This window comes from Hylobates moloch, unplaced genomic scaffold (genome assembly GCF_009828535.3).
Source record: "Hylobates moloch isolate HMO894 unplaced genomic scaffold, HMol_V3 SCAFFOLD_1, whole genome shotgun sequence".
Lineage (NCBI taxonomy): Eukaryota > Metazoa > Chordata > Mammalia > Primates > Hylobatidae > Hylobates > Hylobates moloch.
The window spans coordinates 25,285,384-25,302,807 of record NW_026652276.1 but is presented as its reverse complement, the minus strand read 5'-3'; the positions used below and the strand labels follow the sequence as shown (position 1 = coordinate 25,302,807).

Here is a 17,424-nt window from a genome sequence, read left to right as displayed (position 1 = left end):
TTCAAGCGATTCTCCTGTCTCAGCCTCTCAAGTAGCTGGGATAACAGGCACATGCCACCACACCTGGCTAATTTTGTATTTTTAGTAGAGATGGGGTTTCACCATGTTGGCCAAGCTAGTCACAAACTCCTGACCTCAAGTGATCCGTCTGCCTCGGCCTCCCAAAGTGCTGGGATTACATGCATGAGCCATGGCACCCGGCCACCAGCAATCTGTTTTAACAAGCCCTTTTGGCTGGTTCTGATGCACACTCACGTTTAAGAACCACTCGGATAAGGTAGAAAACTGGTACCTACAGATTGAGTCAGACTCACGGACATTTTTGCTTGTCCTGCGTGATGGTTGGACATTTTGAAATTACCTGTCCACATTTACAATTTTGGAGATTTCACATAAAATCACAGATTTTCAGCTTCTTTGGCTGGAATGGAGTAGTAGCTGCCCCTTGAGACACAGCAAGGATTCTCCAGTTTGCTGTATCCCTGCTACGGCCTGTTGTTATACCTAGCAAGGTTTATTTGCTCCCTTTACCTGTCTGGCCCCTGCAACACCTGTTACGGAACTGTTAATCATCAAGGTCAATGCCATTCCATAGAAACCCTTCATTGCACAGATGAGGAAGCAAAATCCCCAATAGGGAGGTGGCTTGGTTGCCCGTCATGGCCAATTCCAGACAGAACTCAGAGCCAAGTGACGCCCAGATCTGCTCTCTTGAGGGAACTGAGACCAAGATGGGCCGAGGCATTAGAGCCTCTCAGGGACCCAGTCCTGCCAACCCTGCCCAGGACTCCTGTGCGAAGCCACTGAGATACTTTCAAGGATAAGACTCTGGAGGATGCAGAAAATTTCCCTTTTGTCGTGGAGTTAGGGTGTGAGGAGAGGCCCAGTGAGCTGGTGGAGAGGTCTGTTCATTTTCTCAGCTCTCAACCTGACAGAAGGGCAGAGGGGGTGCTGTGTACAGAGGGTCCTGGCTGTCTGCAAGGCCCCACCCAGACACTGGGCTTTCTCCTGCAAAGCAAGCATCCCCCAGACACTGCCAGGGCAGAAGCTGCAAAGTACAATGCCAAGGGGTCCCCTGGCTGCAGTGATGGTGGCCATAGCTAGGTTGGCTTCATCCTGAGCAAGCCGTTCCTGACTTCACGAGGTTCCAGAGTTCCCTCAGCGAGGAGGAGGAGGGCCTTGCAGGGCAAGGCAGCCCTCCAGGAAAACCTCTTCCGCAGACTGAGCCAGTGGTGTTGCTGGGCTGAGCCCCTGCCTGCCCCGGACATCACTTCCAGCCTTTCCCAGCCTTTCCTTCACCTGCACGCAGGCTGCTTCTCTTTCCCAGCTGGCTCCTGAAGAACATTCCTTGCCTCCTGTTTCAGGGACTTCTCTCCAGGTAGTCTTTCAGTTCTTTCTCTCCTCTTCATCCTCCCTCCAGCTTAATCCCTCTCTCCCCTCAGGAACGTCTTTCCCTCACAATTGACCCCAGGCCTCTGACTTTGCTTTGTACCTGACCTGGAGCATGCTCTGATAATAAAATGCCAAACCGCATCCCTTGGCCGCCGGCTCTTTTCCTGCCAGCCCCAGCACCACCAGCATCTGCGGCAGCTCCCGGGCTCCCACCTTGTCTGGCACCCAGAGCACCTTTCTGGCACCCTATAGTGGGAGGGTGGGGGAGGAGGAGCTGGGCTTCCAGGGAGAGAAAGGCTGGGCAGTTTTGATTCTCAGAGGCAGGGAGGATGAAGGAAGGGGTGAATACAGTGCGAGGAAGGGGAGGAGAGGAAGGGGAGGGGAGGAGGAGGTGGAGGAGGGAGAAGTGGTGTTTGCTTGAAGGTCAGAGGGGAACTGGAGTGTTGAAAAGCATGAAGGGCAGAATTATGGGGAATGCTGATTTAACCTAAAGCAGTGGTTTCAAATTTCTTGGACTGTGACACCTGGTAAGAAACACATTTTACATCACAACTCAGCAAACTACACTACGTGTATGCACACATGTGTCCACACATACACCATACATCCTGAAAAATCAAGTTTCACATGAGGATACTTACGCTTACTACATGCGATACACTAATATTTCTATTATATTCTTTTTTCCATATGCTTATCTTTTGTACATAATTATAATAAGTAGTCATTAAACATGGATACTATTATACCTATTAAAGTGATTTCATAATCCACTAGTGATTCATAAACCACAGATTGAAAAACGATAAATATAGGCAGTGAGAGTGAATTTATTACTGGCTCCTAAATCTATGAAGGATGATTAATAAATAATGATATTTATAAATAATGATAGCAAATAGACATAGTTCTCAGCAGTTTTACATACATGATTTTATTCAGTCTTATAAATCTATTAGGTACTATTATTATTCCCATTTTACAAATGAAGGAACAGACACGCCCAAGAGTTCATATAACTTTGCTCAAGATGGTAAGTGGCAGAACCAGGATTCAACCCTCCCAGCCTGATGCAACAGCCACGGTCCAATATTCAGACATTCCTGCTGTTAAAGAAAGACATTATTCAATGATACTTGCTAAACCAGAGCAAGGCAGACTTTACTCAGGACTATCCCTATACGTTTAGGGATCACTGCAATGAGGTCTCACAGCAGGGGAGAGGGACTGGGCTCACCTGGGCAAGTGGGGATTTGTAGCCAAGGAACAGGGTAGGAGCCAGTGGATGGAAAATTACTGAAAGTAAACATTAGGGGTAAGGAGAATTCTGGCCAAACAGAGCTAACAGGATTCTTGCTGAAGACAGGCCAGGGTGATCAGACAGCACCTGGGGGATGGTAGCGGATGAGGAACCTGATCAGCTAGAAACAGTGTCCAGATCTCAAGGATCAGGGAGCTTCTTGCTAAACTGATCTAGCAGGGCTCTTTGCTAAAACTGGATTTTATAAGAAAGAATCTCAGAGGAGACTCGGAAGCCTAACTGAAGTTTGTCCAAGCAAGGAATCTTTGTCACTGCACAAGGTGACCTGTACACATTCATCGAGTCATTCATTCAGAGCTTTGAGCTTGGTGCTCCAGAGTGACAAATGACTGATTGTAGCTCCTGCCACTTGGATAGCTGTCAGCAGTAAGAGGGGAGCAGATCTGGAACACGGAAGTACTGACATCACAGAACCTGAGGAATCACAGAGTGGGGGCAGAGCTCATCAAGGCCACCCCTCACTTCACAGATGGGAAACTGAGGTCCCAGGACCCCCAGAGCTAGAGACTGAGCCTGGTGTGAACCCAAGAGCTCTAGGCAACCAAATCTGTTCTCTTCCCTTCAAGGGCCTCCCTGCAGGGTTATAAGAAGCCTAGATGGTAAAGAGATATTTGTAGTTGCCATCTGGAGATTCTTGTGGGCAACATCATGAGCTCCTGGAAAGAGAGGTGAGCAAATGCCCAGTTCTGCCCTGCTGTTCCCCTGCACCTGGCACCATGCCGGGCACTAGCTACCTTCTGTGAGCATCACTTATACTGTCCATTTTCTTTTGGTCGCGTGCACCCTCATCATTGCTCTGCTAGACTCTTCTTGCATTTACCATTTACATCTTATATTTTAGTTAATTCTCATTGCATTTGATATCTTCCCAACAGACTAGATCCATAAGTACCTTGAGAATGTGGAATGTGTGTGCCTTCTATACTACCATCTACTCAATTGCCGTGGACCATGCCTATCTCATAAGCAGATGCTGAATAAATGAATGAATGAATGGGCATTGGGGAACCATATCCTGAACTTCCCAACTGAAGCACTTCTCCCGGATTCCTAGTGGGCAGCTTTGTACATAGAAGCTGCTCCACACATGAGTTCATGTCCTTCGTCCTTGGTAGCAAGCAGTAACTACTTATCCAAGGATCAGTGTAGGGAGAGCAAGAAACTCAGGGATAACACCACTGAACCTGCAGCTTCATTTCAGCCTGCAGAGAAAATACAACTGTGGATATTGGGCCAGGCAGGTCCAGCATTCCTGGGTCATCTAAAATGACTGCATGCTTGCTCTTCAACCCTTTCCTTGCACCTGCATTTCTGAGGTGCCTTTGCCCTCTGGCTTCCAGGTAGCCGTGGCTGATTGGAGGAGCTGGTGGATCACTGGAGGGCCACCAGAAGGAGGGGAGAAGCCGGCCATTCCTCCTTTTCCAGTCCCTCCACTTCCTGCCTTCTTGGGCAGCAGTTGTCTCCTCTGTGGCCCCAGCTCCCTTGCGGGCAGCCCCCACCATCATTCTAGTACCTGCTAGATGTAAAGTGGCTAAATTTTTAAAATAAAATACAGGCTACCAGTTAAATGTGAATTGCAGATAAACTGGATACTTTTTTTTATTTTTTGGAGATGGAGTCTCACTCTGTCGCTGAGGCTGGAGTGCAGTAGAGCGATGTTGGCTCACTGCAACCTCTGCTTCCCAGGTTCCAGCAATTCTCCTGTCTCAGCCTCCCTAGTAGCTGGGACAACAGGCGTGTGCCATCACACCTGGCTAATTTTTTGTATTTTTAGTAGAGACAGGGTTTCACAATGTTGGCTAGGCTAGTCTCAAACTCCTAACCTCAGGAGATCCGCCCGCCTCTGCCTCCCAAAGTGCTGGGATTACAGGCGTGAGTCACCATGCCCAGCCCAACTGGATGCATTTTTATATTACATTTTTTATTATGATAAAGCACACATAACATAAATCTTACCATTTTAACCTTTTTAAAGTATACAATTCTGTGGCATTTAATGCATTCTATACTGACTTTTAAAATACTAGCAATTATTATTTGTTATTTATTTGAAATTCGGATTTAACTGGTGTTAAATACAATAACTGTTATTGTTAATACAACCGTAGTAGGGTATTGTATTGTAATAGGGTGACCTGTATTGTAATAGGGTGACCATTGCTCCTGGGCTCTGAAAAAGCACCTCTTCTTGTCACCCCTCCTGTCCAAGGAGGTTTTTCTAGCACCTCTGTAACCAATTCCCTTCATTAAAGTCTCTGAATAAGACTTAGCGAACTCCCTCCCTCGTGCTTCCCTGGCTGGACCCTGACTGTACAAACAATGAGAAGTACCCACCCTCCAATCACCAAGAGCCCAGATATCACAGTAAGGTCCCGGAGTGAGCCCCCAAGTGCTTCCCTCCGGCCCAGCCTGCTCCATCATCAACTCCCTTCCTCAGCAGCTCTCAATCCTCCCCTACTCCAGAGAGCAGGCCAGGTGTCTCTGTAATTCTCAGGTGCACCCCCACCCCCTGCCTGGGGTGATTGGTTCCATGTGTCTGTCTGCGGGGCCACCCGGCCCCCTCCTGGCCCCCCTTACCCGCCTTCCGCCCACCTGCCTTCCTTCCTCACAGCTTCGCTCTCGCCTCGCTGAGCCCTTCCTGTCGCACGTCTGACACGTCCCCTGCATCTGCGGGCTCTCCTGCTCCCTCCCTGCCCCCTTTCAGACAAGACAAAGAAAAGAAAAGGGTGGCTCTTGTTGCATTCACTACTTTATTAATGAATGCAAGAACAAAAACAGCTGGCCCTGCAGACGTCCTGCTGAACTGGGGTGCTGTAAAAGGAGATGGAATCCTAGCATTTTGGTTTTGAAAGGGACTTGAGGGGCGAATTAATCTAATTCCTGTACAATACGGGGTGCCTCTCCCAAAATCACAAAAACCAGAAACACGGTGCGAGAGTCATGAACCCATGGAGGTGAACAGTTCAGCCGCTGGAATATAGACAAGTGGTTCCCAAAACTACTTTACATCCTGAGAGCCTGAGTGTGTAGTGAGATGGACTGGCACAACGCTACCCCAGGTGCGTGTGGCCTGTGCTGCTGGGGCAGTGTGTGTTGCTGCACCACAACGTGATAGCGACAGAGACAGAGAACTCTCAGAAACTTCGGGAACTATTTGACATTGCTGCACCTTCCAACGCCTAACCGTTTTGCTACTCATTCACTTTATGATTGTATTGTCAGTCTGTGATGAACTAAGGTGCAAAAATGGGTTCTTTGCCAGAGGTGATTTGAAAAGCACTCTTTCGGAGGAGCCACACTCAGGAGTTGGGTCCAGTTTTGGAAAGAGGATAAATGTCTGGAGGCAAGCGACTTAACCTCTATGGATCTGAGTTTCTCCTCTGTAATATGGGGACAATCTTGACTCCTACCACATTGGACTGTTGCAAGAATTCTACAAGTACACGACATAAGCACTGTGGGGCAGCAGGCACACAGTGGGGGGTGTGTGTGATTATTTGCCGATGCTTCTTGACTTGAGTTGACCAAACCACCAAGATCATTGTCCACTGACACTCTTTCTGGGAATCTCTGAGGACGTAGCTTCTATTCCCACTCTTTGTTGGCTGCTATAATAATTACCGATCTTAAAGTTCTCTTCTTTCCATGGTGACATTTCCATCCCATCCTCTGTCTTGACTCACGGGACCTACAAGATGAAACCTGGGATCTCTGCATTGGACCCGAGCACTGGGTCCACTCTGAGGCCAGGTTGGAGCTGATGAGGGAAGCCAAGGGCAGTTATGGGGGTCTGAAGAGAAGGTATTAAGCCATGAGAGGGAAAGGCCACAAAACCAGAGTCACAAAATAGGCACTAAAATCGGAACTCCACAAGGGCAGCAGAAGGCAGACCATGAGAAAGAAATATGGGACAGTGGGGCGTCATTGTGTTACTATAAAGGAGTCCCAATCCAGACCTCAAGAGAGGGTTCTTGGATCTCATGCAAGAAAGAATTCAGGGTGAGTCCATAGAGTAAAATGAAAGCAAGTTTATTAGAGAAGAAAAAAAAAAGAATGGCTACTTCATAGGCAGAGTAGCCACAAGGGCTGCTGGTTGGCTATTTTTATGATTATTTCTTGATCATATGCTAAACAAGGGGTGGATTGTTCATGAATTTTCTTGGAAAGGTGGGCAATTCCTGAAACTGAGGATTCCTCCCCTTTTTAGACCAAATAGAGTAACTTCCGCATATAATGAGCAGTGAGGACAACCATTGGTCACTTTCCTTGCCATCTTGGATTCAGTGGGTTTTGGCTGGCTTCTTTACGGCATCCTGTTTTATCAGTGGGGTCTTTATAACCTGTATCTTGTGATACCAGTCCTGTCAACCTCCTATCTCATCCTGTGACTAAGAATGCCTAACCTCCTGGGAATGCAGCTCAGTAGGTCTCAGCCTTATTTTACCCAGCCCCCGCTCAAGATGGAGTCACTCTGGTTCAAATGCCTCTGACAATTGCAGCAAGCTGTTGGCTTATTCATAGCATCCTTTTTTTTTTCTTTAATTATGTCTATTTATTGATTTTTTTGAGTTGGAATCTTGCTCTGTCACCCAGGCTGGAGCACAGTGGCGCAATCTCGGCTCACTGCAACCTCCACCTCCCGGGTTCAAATGATTCTCCTGCCTCAGCCTCCCGAGTAGCTGGGATTATAGGCATGTGCCACCACACCCTGCTAATTTTTGTATTTTTAGTAGAGATGGGGTTTCACTGTGTTAGCCAGGATGGTCTCAATCTCCTGACCTCGTGATCTGCCCGCCTCGGCTTCTCAAAGTGCTAGTATTACAGGCATGAGCCACCACACCTGGGCTATAACATCCTTTAAAGTGTAGGACATGATCCTTCCTGATATGCTTCTGGAAAGCTGAAGATGTTCTCTGATGTCTGATAACCACTATTCACACCTGAACACATCTCCCTCACTCTAGGAGGGGATGTTGTTGCAGACCCTGTCACGTGGTGGACAGGAGACAACACCACACTGTCAGCTGGTAGGCAGCTGTGGTTCTGGTTGCACTGGTGTGCCCTGCCTGTGTCTCCCTTTCCTTCGTATACCTCTACTGTTAAAAAAAGTCTCTGCCAGAGGACTCAGTACCAATCCTATATTCATATCTAGCTTGTCAGCATGCTGGGTGTGCTTTGTACTATGTTTTTCTTTTCTTTTTTGAATTTCAAATCACTTGCCAAGACTTTCAAATTGAGAGAATTAATGGAAAAGTCTGGAGAACTAATTTTGCTTTGAAATGAGCCCCTTTAGCTACCTTGGACCTTCATTCCTGCCAGGCCACAATCAGCTGGAGCTGAGTGGCAGCTGACCCCTTCAGATGCATATGAGCTCTCCCCTTGACACAGTCCCCACCATTCCCGATGGTCAAGAAGCATCTATATATGAATCCTCACAGCTCTCTGCTTATCTAACTGATTAATGTTCCCTTTCTGATACATATAGACATCTGAGTTTGCAAACCCTTGTCTAAATTTTGGACTCTTAAGAAGTCCCTAGGGCCAGGCACAGTGGCTCACGCCTGTAATCCCAACACTTTGGGAAGCCGAGGCAGGTGGATCACCTGAGGTCAGGAGTTCAAGACCAGTCTGGCCAACATGGTGAAACACCATCTCTACTAAAAATACAAAAATTAGCTGGGTGTGGTGGCGGGTGCCTGTAATCCCAGCTACTCAGGAGGCTGAGGCAGGAATATTGCTTGACCCCAGGAGGCAGAGGTTGCAGTAAGCTCAGATCGTGCCATTGCACTCCAGCCTGGGTGACAAGAGTGAGACTCCATCTCAAAAAAAAAAAGTCCCTAATACAGTTCTTCTCTTAACTGGCTGTTGGGATATGCTTTTTTTCATTTCCATCCTCTACTTCAGCCCCTACTGCATTCCTCTGCCCCAATCTCAGCTCAGCTGGCATTAGCATCTGCCCAACATTTTTCTTTTCTTTTCTTTCTTTCTTTCTTTCTTTCTTTCTTTCTTTCTTTCTTTCTTTCTTTCTTTCTTTCTTTCTTTTTTTTTGAAAGAAAGGCTATTTTATTTAAAAAAAAAAAAAAAAGTGTGCTCTGGGAACAGGGTTAGTCCATTTGGGCCTTCAGTGTCCTGGTGGTGTTTTGTCCTTCACGGTGCTGTGGATGATGACTCCCATGCCTGACCCTGCATCCCAGTCCACAGCATTCAGCATGGCTTGGGAGATGATTTCAAACAGGTGTTCTGGATCCATGTTGGGTTCCCAGAGGGACTCGCACATTCCGTACATTTGTTCAGCATAGCTGCCACTGACCACAAAGTCATCAGTCACCATGGGGCAGCCGATGAGGTCTAGAGAGCAATTGAAGGGCTTAAAGGTCTTCAGGTCCAAACCAGCAATTACTGGCTCAGTGTAGTAGGGGCCAAAATGTTTCTCATACAAGAGGTTGGCCACCATGCTCATGAAGGTATGAGGTTTGATCTGCTGACCTTCCTTCAACTCATATAGATTCTGCCGGAACTTGAGGCACTGGGCAACTGTCTGGACGTCAGTGGTAAGCCCAGCCAGACTGATGTACAGCCAACCACCCATGGGAAAGATCTCCTGGAAGTCCGTGGTCACCATCTGGGCCTGGATCCCGAAGTGCCTGTCTGCAGCGATGGCCACACAGTTCTTCCCCTTCATGGCCATGATGGCTCCTCCATTGTAGGACATAATAGACATGATTGTGTGGTGTGCGAGGACCCCTCCATTGCCACAGCAATTCCAGTAAACCGGGTCTAGCCTTCACTCCTGCCCATCATTTCTGACATTTAGACTCTACATAGAGGGTCTTGAGATTCCAGGCCTTTACTCCTCCTGCATCCCCTACCTACTTGGATGACTATTACTATTTACAATAACAGAGAAAAGTTCTCCAGAATGTCTGGCAGGTGAAAGAAGTTAAATAAATGGAAAGTGTTGTTATTGTTTGCACCATACTCTAGTTCTTCCAAGGGCCGGCTTCTAAACCTTTCCTGAACATCTCTCTTCTGATGTCTCCTCTACAACTCGAGATCATGCTCTTGTCACTTCTCCATGGACACGGCCACCACTTTCTAAATGGCTTCTCTGACCCTCCTTGGTCCCCTTTAGATCCTTTCTGCCAGCGTGTGATCTCCCTGAAATGCAATTTTGTCCATGTTACTCTTCTAATGAAAAGATGCTGCTCTATTGTTTCAACATGAGAGAGTCTGAGATTCTCAGCAGGACTTAAGATTTCTCTGTGACCCACCCCCTCCCTACTGCTCCAGCTCCATTGCCTGCCATTCCCAGTTTTACCCTGGAGTTTTCCAGGAACACAAACTACTAGTGGTTGCCACAGCACCCCGAGCTCTGTTTGCCTCCATGCCCTTGGCTGTGCCATTCTGATGGCCTGGAAAGCCCTTCCCAGCCCGTGCAACGTCTTCCTCTAAACTCAGTTCCTGAGTCTCTACCACATCCCATGCTGAGTAGGTGCCCTGCCACACTGCCCTGGGCATCCTTAGCACTGCCCATGCCCTCTAATCCTGCATGGCCTGCCTGCTTTGTTGGGGTATCAGATTTTTGAAGACAAGAACTGCATCAATCTAGCTCACTTTTACATCCTCAAAACTCAGCCCACAGTAGGAGCTTAATCAATGCTGATGAATAAATAAATCACGTCTCCAATTAGAAAGTAACTTTCCTGGTCCGGTACTATACCTTTCTAAAAAAGAGATGAGTAGGTGAAATTGAACAGAGCTCTTAGCTGTGCAACTCCAAGCTTTGTGAAGCTGGAGGGCTTCTGCTCACTGTTTTTCTAGGGATAGGCTTGGCTAGAAACTCATTTTGCCCCATTCCTTCTCCAGCATTTCACACTGAAGTGGCTTCTATTTTTCTTTCTCTCTTTTCTTTTTTTTTGGAGATGGAATGTCACTCTTGTCATCCGGGTTTGAGTGCAATGGCACAATCTTGGCTCACTGCAACCTCTGCCTCCCAGGTTCAAGTGATTCTCCTGCCTCAGCCTCCCGAGTAGCTGGGATTACAGGCATGCGCCACCACGCCCAGCTAATTTTTGTATTATTAGTAGAGACGGGGTTTCACCATGTTTGACAGGCTGGCATTGAGCTCCTGACCTCAGGTGATCTACCCACCTCGGCCTCCCAAAGTGCTAGGATTACAGGCGTGATCCACAGTGCCTGGCCTGGGCTCTGTTTCTCATCATAGTTGCAGTAACCATATGACCTGGACTGTCTGAGGTCAACCATTCTGTCTTTGGCCCTGTTATATGCACCTGCATTGTGAGACCACAGTCCTGATTGGAGGTTTAGGTGCTGTGGCTACCCTGCCCACAGCTCTGGATTCCCAGCCCTTTTAATTCTTTGGAAGGAGATTTGCACAGATCAGATGAGAAGACCATGGGCAGTATGGGGTGGAGAGAATGATGGCGTGTCAGGCATTTATTCAGCACATTGTGTTGTACCAGGCCCTGGTGAGGTTCTGGACACACGGTGGGGAGTGCAGCAGACTCATTCCTTATGTGCAAGGAGCTTACAATTCAGTACAGAAGACACACATTCATCAGAAACTCACCCAAATCAATGTGAAGCTGTAACTATGAGAAGTGTGACAGATCCCTGGAGTTGGTAGGGAGAGTTTGATGCAGGGAGGACAGGTCTTCCATGGGAAGACAGTTGAAGGAGGAGTTGCATAGTAAAAGGGGAGGGACTGGAAGAGCTTATGATGGGGGAACTGGCTGTGGAATGAGGTTTGCCAGGGGCAGAGATCCTATGCAAGACCTTGAAGGCAGGTCTAAGGTGTGGGGGCTTTATCTTAAGAGCCATGGGAAGCCACTGAGAGTTTTAAGCAGGGGTATGAGTGAATCACATTTATGTTTGGAAAAGAATCTTCTCTGGTTACTATGTGGAAAGCAGATTGGGGCAAAGTCTTGCTTTCTCAATAAGAAGGCAGTGAGCAGAAACCTCTTAGAGAGTTTGCCAGTCATTTCTGCTGCTCCCCTCCCCCTGCAAGCTACACCAGAGCATGAGGAATTGTCCGTTTGGTTCACTGATGTATCCCAAGCAACTAAAACTGTGTCTGGCATGTAGCAATTGCTTCCAAAATGCATGCATGCGTCAAAAATTCCCAAGAGCTTCAGGGCAGGTTTATGTCAATCTCAGATCCTTGATTGACTAAGTAAGGGATCAGTCATCTTGATTCATTTGATCAACTTTTACTGGGACCTAGCACGTGTCAAGTGGAGGATACAAAGGATCTCATTGCCTCAAAGGGAAGAGACAACAATCAAGGAAGTGGCAAGTGCAAGATAACAGTAAGGGCTCAACTGTCCACAGTGCACGATAATAAGTTCATCAAAAATGGATTTGTTGGACGTTTTTTGATCAAGGTCAGGAAAATCTCACTCAGTATCTCACTTCGTTGTCATGCTGCTGATAAAGACATACTCGAGACTGGGAAGAAAAAGAGATTTAATTGGACTTAGTTCCACATGGCTGGGGAGGCCTCAGAATCATGGCAGGAGGCAAAAGTTACTTCTTTTTTTTGAGACGGAGTCTCACTTTGTCACCCAGGCTGGAGTGCAGTGGCGCAATCTCGGCTCACTGCAAGCTCCACCTCCTGGGTTCACACCATTCTCCTGCCTCAGCCTCCCGAGTAGCTGGGACTACAGGCGCCCGCCACCATGCCTGGCTACTTTTTTGTATTTTTTTTTTTAAGTAGAGATGGGGTTTCACCGTGTTAGCCAGGATGGTCTCGATCTCCTGACCTTGTGATCCGCCCAACCCGGCCTCCCAAAGTGCTGGGGCAAAAGGTACTTCTAACATGGTGGCAGCAAGAGAAAAGGAGGAAGACGCAAAAGCAGAAACCCCTGATAAACCCCTCAGATTTCGTGAGACCTTATTCACTATCATGAGAATAGCATGGGAAAGATGAGGCCTATGATTCAATTACCTCCCCCTGAGTTCCTCCCACAACACGTGGGAATTCTGGGAGATACAATTGAAGTTGAGATTTGAATGGGGACACAGCTAAACCGTATCAGTATCTGCTTTTGGTAAGCTGCATGACCTTGGGCAAGCAGCTTTAACTTCTCAGAGCATCACTTTCCTCACCTGAAAAGTGGAGATGATAAGAGCTGATTTGTAGGGGTTTTTTGAAGATTAAATGAAATAATTAAATGAGATCACTTTTGGGTATCACTTTGCTAAGGGGCTGGCACATAGTGGACTACCCAGCCATGCCACTGTTCCGTTCCTCCTTCTTCTTTCTCCTCCTTCCTATTCCTCCTCCACTTCCTTTCTTGTTGTTGCTATTATTATTATTATTATTAGCGAGCCAAGCTGCCTGTATTTCTCCAGAAAACCATTACCCATGGTTTAAAAAATCCACCCTTGGCCAGGTGCGGTGGCTCACGCCTGTAATCCCAGCACTTTGGGAGGTCGAGGCGGGCAGATCACAAGGTCAGGAGATCGAGACCATCCTGGCTAACACAGTGAAATCCTGTCTCTACTAAAAATACAAAAAAAATTAGCCGGGCGTGATGCTGCGCACCTGTAGTCCCAACTATTCGGGAGGCTGAGGCAGGAGAATGGCGTGAACCTGGAAGGCGGAGCTTGCAGTGAGCTGAGATCGCCCTACTGTACTCCAGTCTGGGTCACAGAGTGAGACTCTGTCTCCAAAAAAAAAGAGATAGAAAAGAAAAAATATCCATCCTTGCTTCTACTCTCTTAGAGGTATATAGAGTTGCCCACAAGAGAAGCAGTTCAATTACGATTGTTGACTACACGGCCTCATCACTTTTGGTTTGGAGCTCACAGTTGAAACCATGTTTGTCACCTCTGTCTTCCATGGATTAATAATCTGCAGCCTGTCTCTCCTAATCAGATGTCACTGTGGCCTCTCATGGTATCCCCTGAGTAGTCACTCTCTCCAGAGAATGGCCACCCCTCCAGCCCTTGGGGTACCCTCTTATGGGCCACTTCAAAGGGAGTTTTGCCCACTCCTCATAGCCTATATTTTAAGTCAAATCATTTGAAATAATCCCTCCAAACTGGGTGGAAAATCTCTCTAGGCATTTTTATGTGAAGTGGAAACAGAAAATCTTATTTTTATAGAAAGACTCCTCCTGGATCTCACTATCTAGTAGAGAAGACTGGGGCAGCCCTGAGGTTTGTGTTACAAGAAAGACTTGGGAGGGAAAGGCGTCTAGGCCATCTTCCTGGGAAGGTCACATAAATTCCTGCTTAGCAATCGGCATAGGCTGAGGGCACACCTTCAGGAGAGAGGAGCAAACAGACTCCAGCTCCTCTTCCATATTCTTCCAAAGCAGTTTTGGTGAGTACCAGGACCAACTGCTGTTGAAATGCACACCCACTCACCTCACAATGTGGCCCAGAAGGAACCGGAACCCAATAGGATAGGGGCAGAGTTATAAACAACTCCACTGGCTACATCACACTGTGCTTATCGCTGCAAATATTGACTCTGGAGGATCAAACAAGTGGCCAAAAAAACAATAATATTTTCCCCCAGAGAGAAGGTCTTGTTCCAGACAGCCAGGATCAAGTCGGATGGGCAGGCAGTGACAGATGGCACGATGCAAGGTGAAGGTCTCCATGCAAGGGTGCCGCTCTCACGTGGTGGGTCCCCTTGGAACTGCTATGCCCAGGGAAGGAAAGACCAGACTCAGGGTGCCATCAGGTGGTCTTAAAGAACACAGGGCATCCCATATCGTGGATCAGAGTTTTCAAAGTCAAGAGATTGCTCCAAGAGGCAAATGTCCACAGCAAAGATCCGACTCCAGGTCTGGCAAACATTGACCTGAATCCCTTCTTTGGGTCAGACATCCTGCCAGAAACCCCCAAGAGCGATCCCACACAATCCTTACAAAAGCCTCATGAACTACGTGTTTTTACCCCATTTTGCAGATGCAAAAACTGAGGCTCCTAACAGTTTGATGACTTGCAAAATAGGTCACATTGTAGGTTATCTGGCAGAGCTGGGATAAGGACTCCCCAGTAAGTGCCTCTAAAGTGTGCTGTGCTTGTTCTGGTTGTTTCAAGCTCTGAGTTCTTCTGTGTTACGACTCAAATGCCCCTTACACAGTGCAAGTCCAGAGAGCAGGATTCTGGACAAAGAGCAGGAACTGAGGTCATTGATTGGCTAAGCCTCGGGGTTGTTTACTATTTTGTAAAGATGTGGATAGAAATAATTATTGATTCTGCATTCTGGCTCTTGGGCAGAAGGCACAGTTTTGAAAGTATCGGCAAGATGCCCAATGCTGCACCCTAGCCATGCAGTGTGTGTGGGGGGGGGCGGGGTGGGTGGGTGTGTAGGTGGATGTGGTTATGTGTCTAGTGCAATTGTGATACAGGTTTCATTGTGACCCTCTAAAACCTCCCTTCTGCCCAACCCCCAGACAATGATACCTTACAGCAAGAGCAAGCTTGTCCAACCTGCGGCCCAGGATGACTTTGAATGCGGTCCAACGTAAATTTGTAAACTTTCTTAAAACATTATGATATTTGTTTGCAATTTTTTTTTTTTTTTTTTTTTTTTTTTTAGCTCACCAGCTATCATTAGTGTTAGTGTATTTTATGTGTGGCTGAAGACAATTCTTCTTCTTCCAGTGTGGCCCAGGGAAGCCAAAAGATTGGACACCCCTGCCTTAGAGTCCCTTGGCCACTGATTATTATTATATTATAGCAGAGTCACCTCGGACTCTGCTCTATAGAAGGAAAGGGCTGGGTCATAGAAGGAGGCCTTCAGTGGATCAGGCCTTCAGGGGATCAGGAGGTGGTGGGAGGATGAAGATAATAACAATGGCGGAAAAGGAGTCATAGAACACAGAGAAAGAGAGAGAGGGGGAAAGAGAGAGAGAGAGAGAGAGACCAACCCCAAGATAAGCTACAATGTGACAGAGAGAAACAGCAATGTAAGAGATAGAAATAGTTGCACTGTGACAAGTTGCTGAGAGGAGAGAGAGAAACACTTTACAGAAAGTGAGCAAGAGAAGTTTCACTGGAGGCGGCAGTGGGAAAGATTTCAAGTGGGAAGTCGGTGCACATGGAGAGCTGTGGATGAGAGGGGGTGATGGACGGCCGTAGAGAGGACTCGGAGAGACGGTGGGTGCTAGGCACTGTGGGATACCACAGAGACACGGTGCTGCTGCTACCCGTGGCCTCGAGGCCCTGCCAACCACCAGCAGCCTCCAGAAAAGCCGTTTCCAGTAGGCACCTGTTGTCCATGGCTGAAGCCCAAGGAGAATGTGGAGTTCAGATGTGGGAGAGAGAAAAAGGATCCCAGAAACACCTTCACGACCGAGGAGACAGAGCTCTGATTTCCACCACCACCTCCAGGAAGTCCTCCCAGCCCACAATTTAGGCTGCAGAACTGCAGAGCTCCCCATGATTCATCTAGAGGCTCATCGTCCCTTTGCGTTGCCTTCATAGCTCTGTAGAATTATAATTAGGGTTATAATTCTCTATAGGCCTTTTTTATTTGTGTTTTTCCTGTGGGCGTGTATTGTTTCTTTTAATAGTCTGTACATTTCTCTACTATTTCTATCTCCTTTGCAGTATCTGGTGCAGGGCTTCTGTTCTTCTGGGTATGTATAACACTTTACTTCTTCCCCTTTAGCAATTTATTCTTTTACAAAATTCCCAGCTTATTACATCTTATGCCATTCTCCTGGCCATGTCCTTTGTTAAAAATCCCCTTCCTACTTGATAGCTCTTTATACTGTCCGTTGCCCTACATGAGGTATTTATTATCTCATGAAGGCAGAGCAGAAGTTATTATTCCTGTTTTAAAGATGAACGGACTGAGTCTCAGAGACATGTCTATTACTTAACTTGGCCAAAAGATTAAAATATCTTCTACATCGTGTAGCAATATACAGCATACAAGCTGATTTTAGGTGGTATTAGAAGAAAGATCTCTTATTTATGTATTTTGTCTTTATGTGTAATAGGAAAATAATATATTAAAGCTGTGTTTTGGGGCATATTATTCCTTGCAATGTTTTTATTTCAATAAAATGAGTGTGGCCTGGTGTGGTGGCTCACACCTGTAATCCCAACACTTTGGGAGTCCGAGGTGGGCGGATCACTTGAGGTCAGGAGATCGAGACCATCCTGGCTAACATGGTGAAACCCTGTCTCTACTAAAAATACAAAAAATTAACCGGGTATGCTGGCAGGCTCCTGTAATCCCAGCTACTTGGTAGGTTGAGGCAGGAGAATCGCTTGAATCTGGGAGGTGGAGATTGCAGAGAGCCGAGATCGTGCCACTGTACTCTAGGCCGGGTGACAGTGCAAGACTCAGTCTTTAGCCGGGCATGGTAGCACGCACCTGTAATCTCATTTACTCGGGAGGCTGAGACAGGAGAATCGCTTGAACACTGGAGGCAGAGGTTGCAGTGAGCCAAGATCACGCCACTGCACTCCAGCTTGGGTGACAGAGCAAGACTTTGTCCCTAATTAAATAAATTAAATGAGTTGATTTAAACATAAATATTAGAGAAATAATAATCGATGTGGTTCAAAGATAACTCACAGAGTAGGAAGAAGTTCTTGAATGGCTGATGTTTGGGAAATACTGCTTGGTGTGAGCTCTGAGCCCAGTGGTGCTGAATTAGTTGTGTTTTCCTGCCCGGCCACAGTCAGGATGAAAAGGCAGGAATGCCAAGTAGAAT

General features: G+C 47.1%; 2 protein-coding genes across 2 annotated transcripts in view; one reads left to right on the top strand and one right to left on the bottom strand.

Annotated features, from left to right (window-relative positions):
* RPL37A (ribosomal protein L37a) overlaps nucleotides 1-17,424 on the top strand; it is a 132,603-nt gene that overhangs the window by 102,352 nt on the left and 12,827 nt on the right. The window lies entirely within an intron of this gene.
* LOC116810323 (proteasome subunit beta type-3-like) lies at nucleotides 8,835-9,434 on the bottom strand. Its single transcript, XM_032754559.2, has one exon. The coding sequence runs from the start codon at nucleotides 9,432-9,434 to the stop codon at nucleotides 8,835-8,837; it is 600 nt and encodes a 199-aa protein (XP_032610450.1).

Bases quoted from the DNA above. Each gene is read 5' to 3' on its own strand.
- LOC116810323 (XM_032754559.2), bottom strand. From the start codon at position 9,434: ATGTCTATTATGTCCTACAATGGAGGAGCCATCATGGCCATGAAGGGG.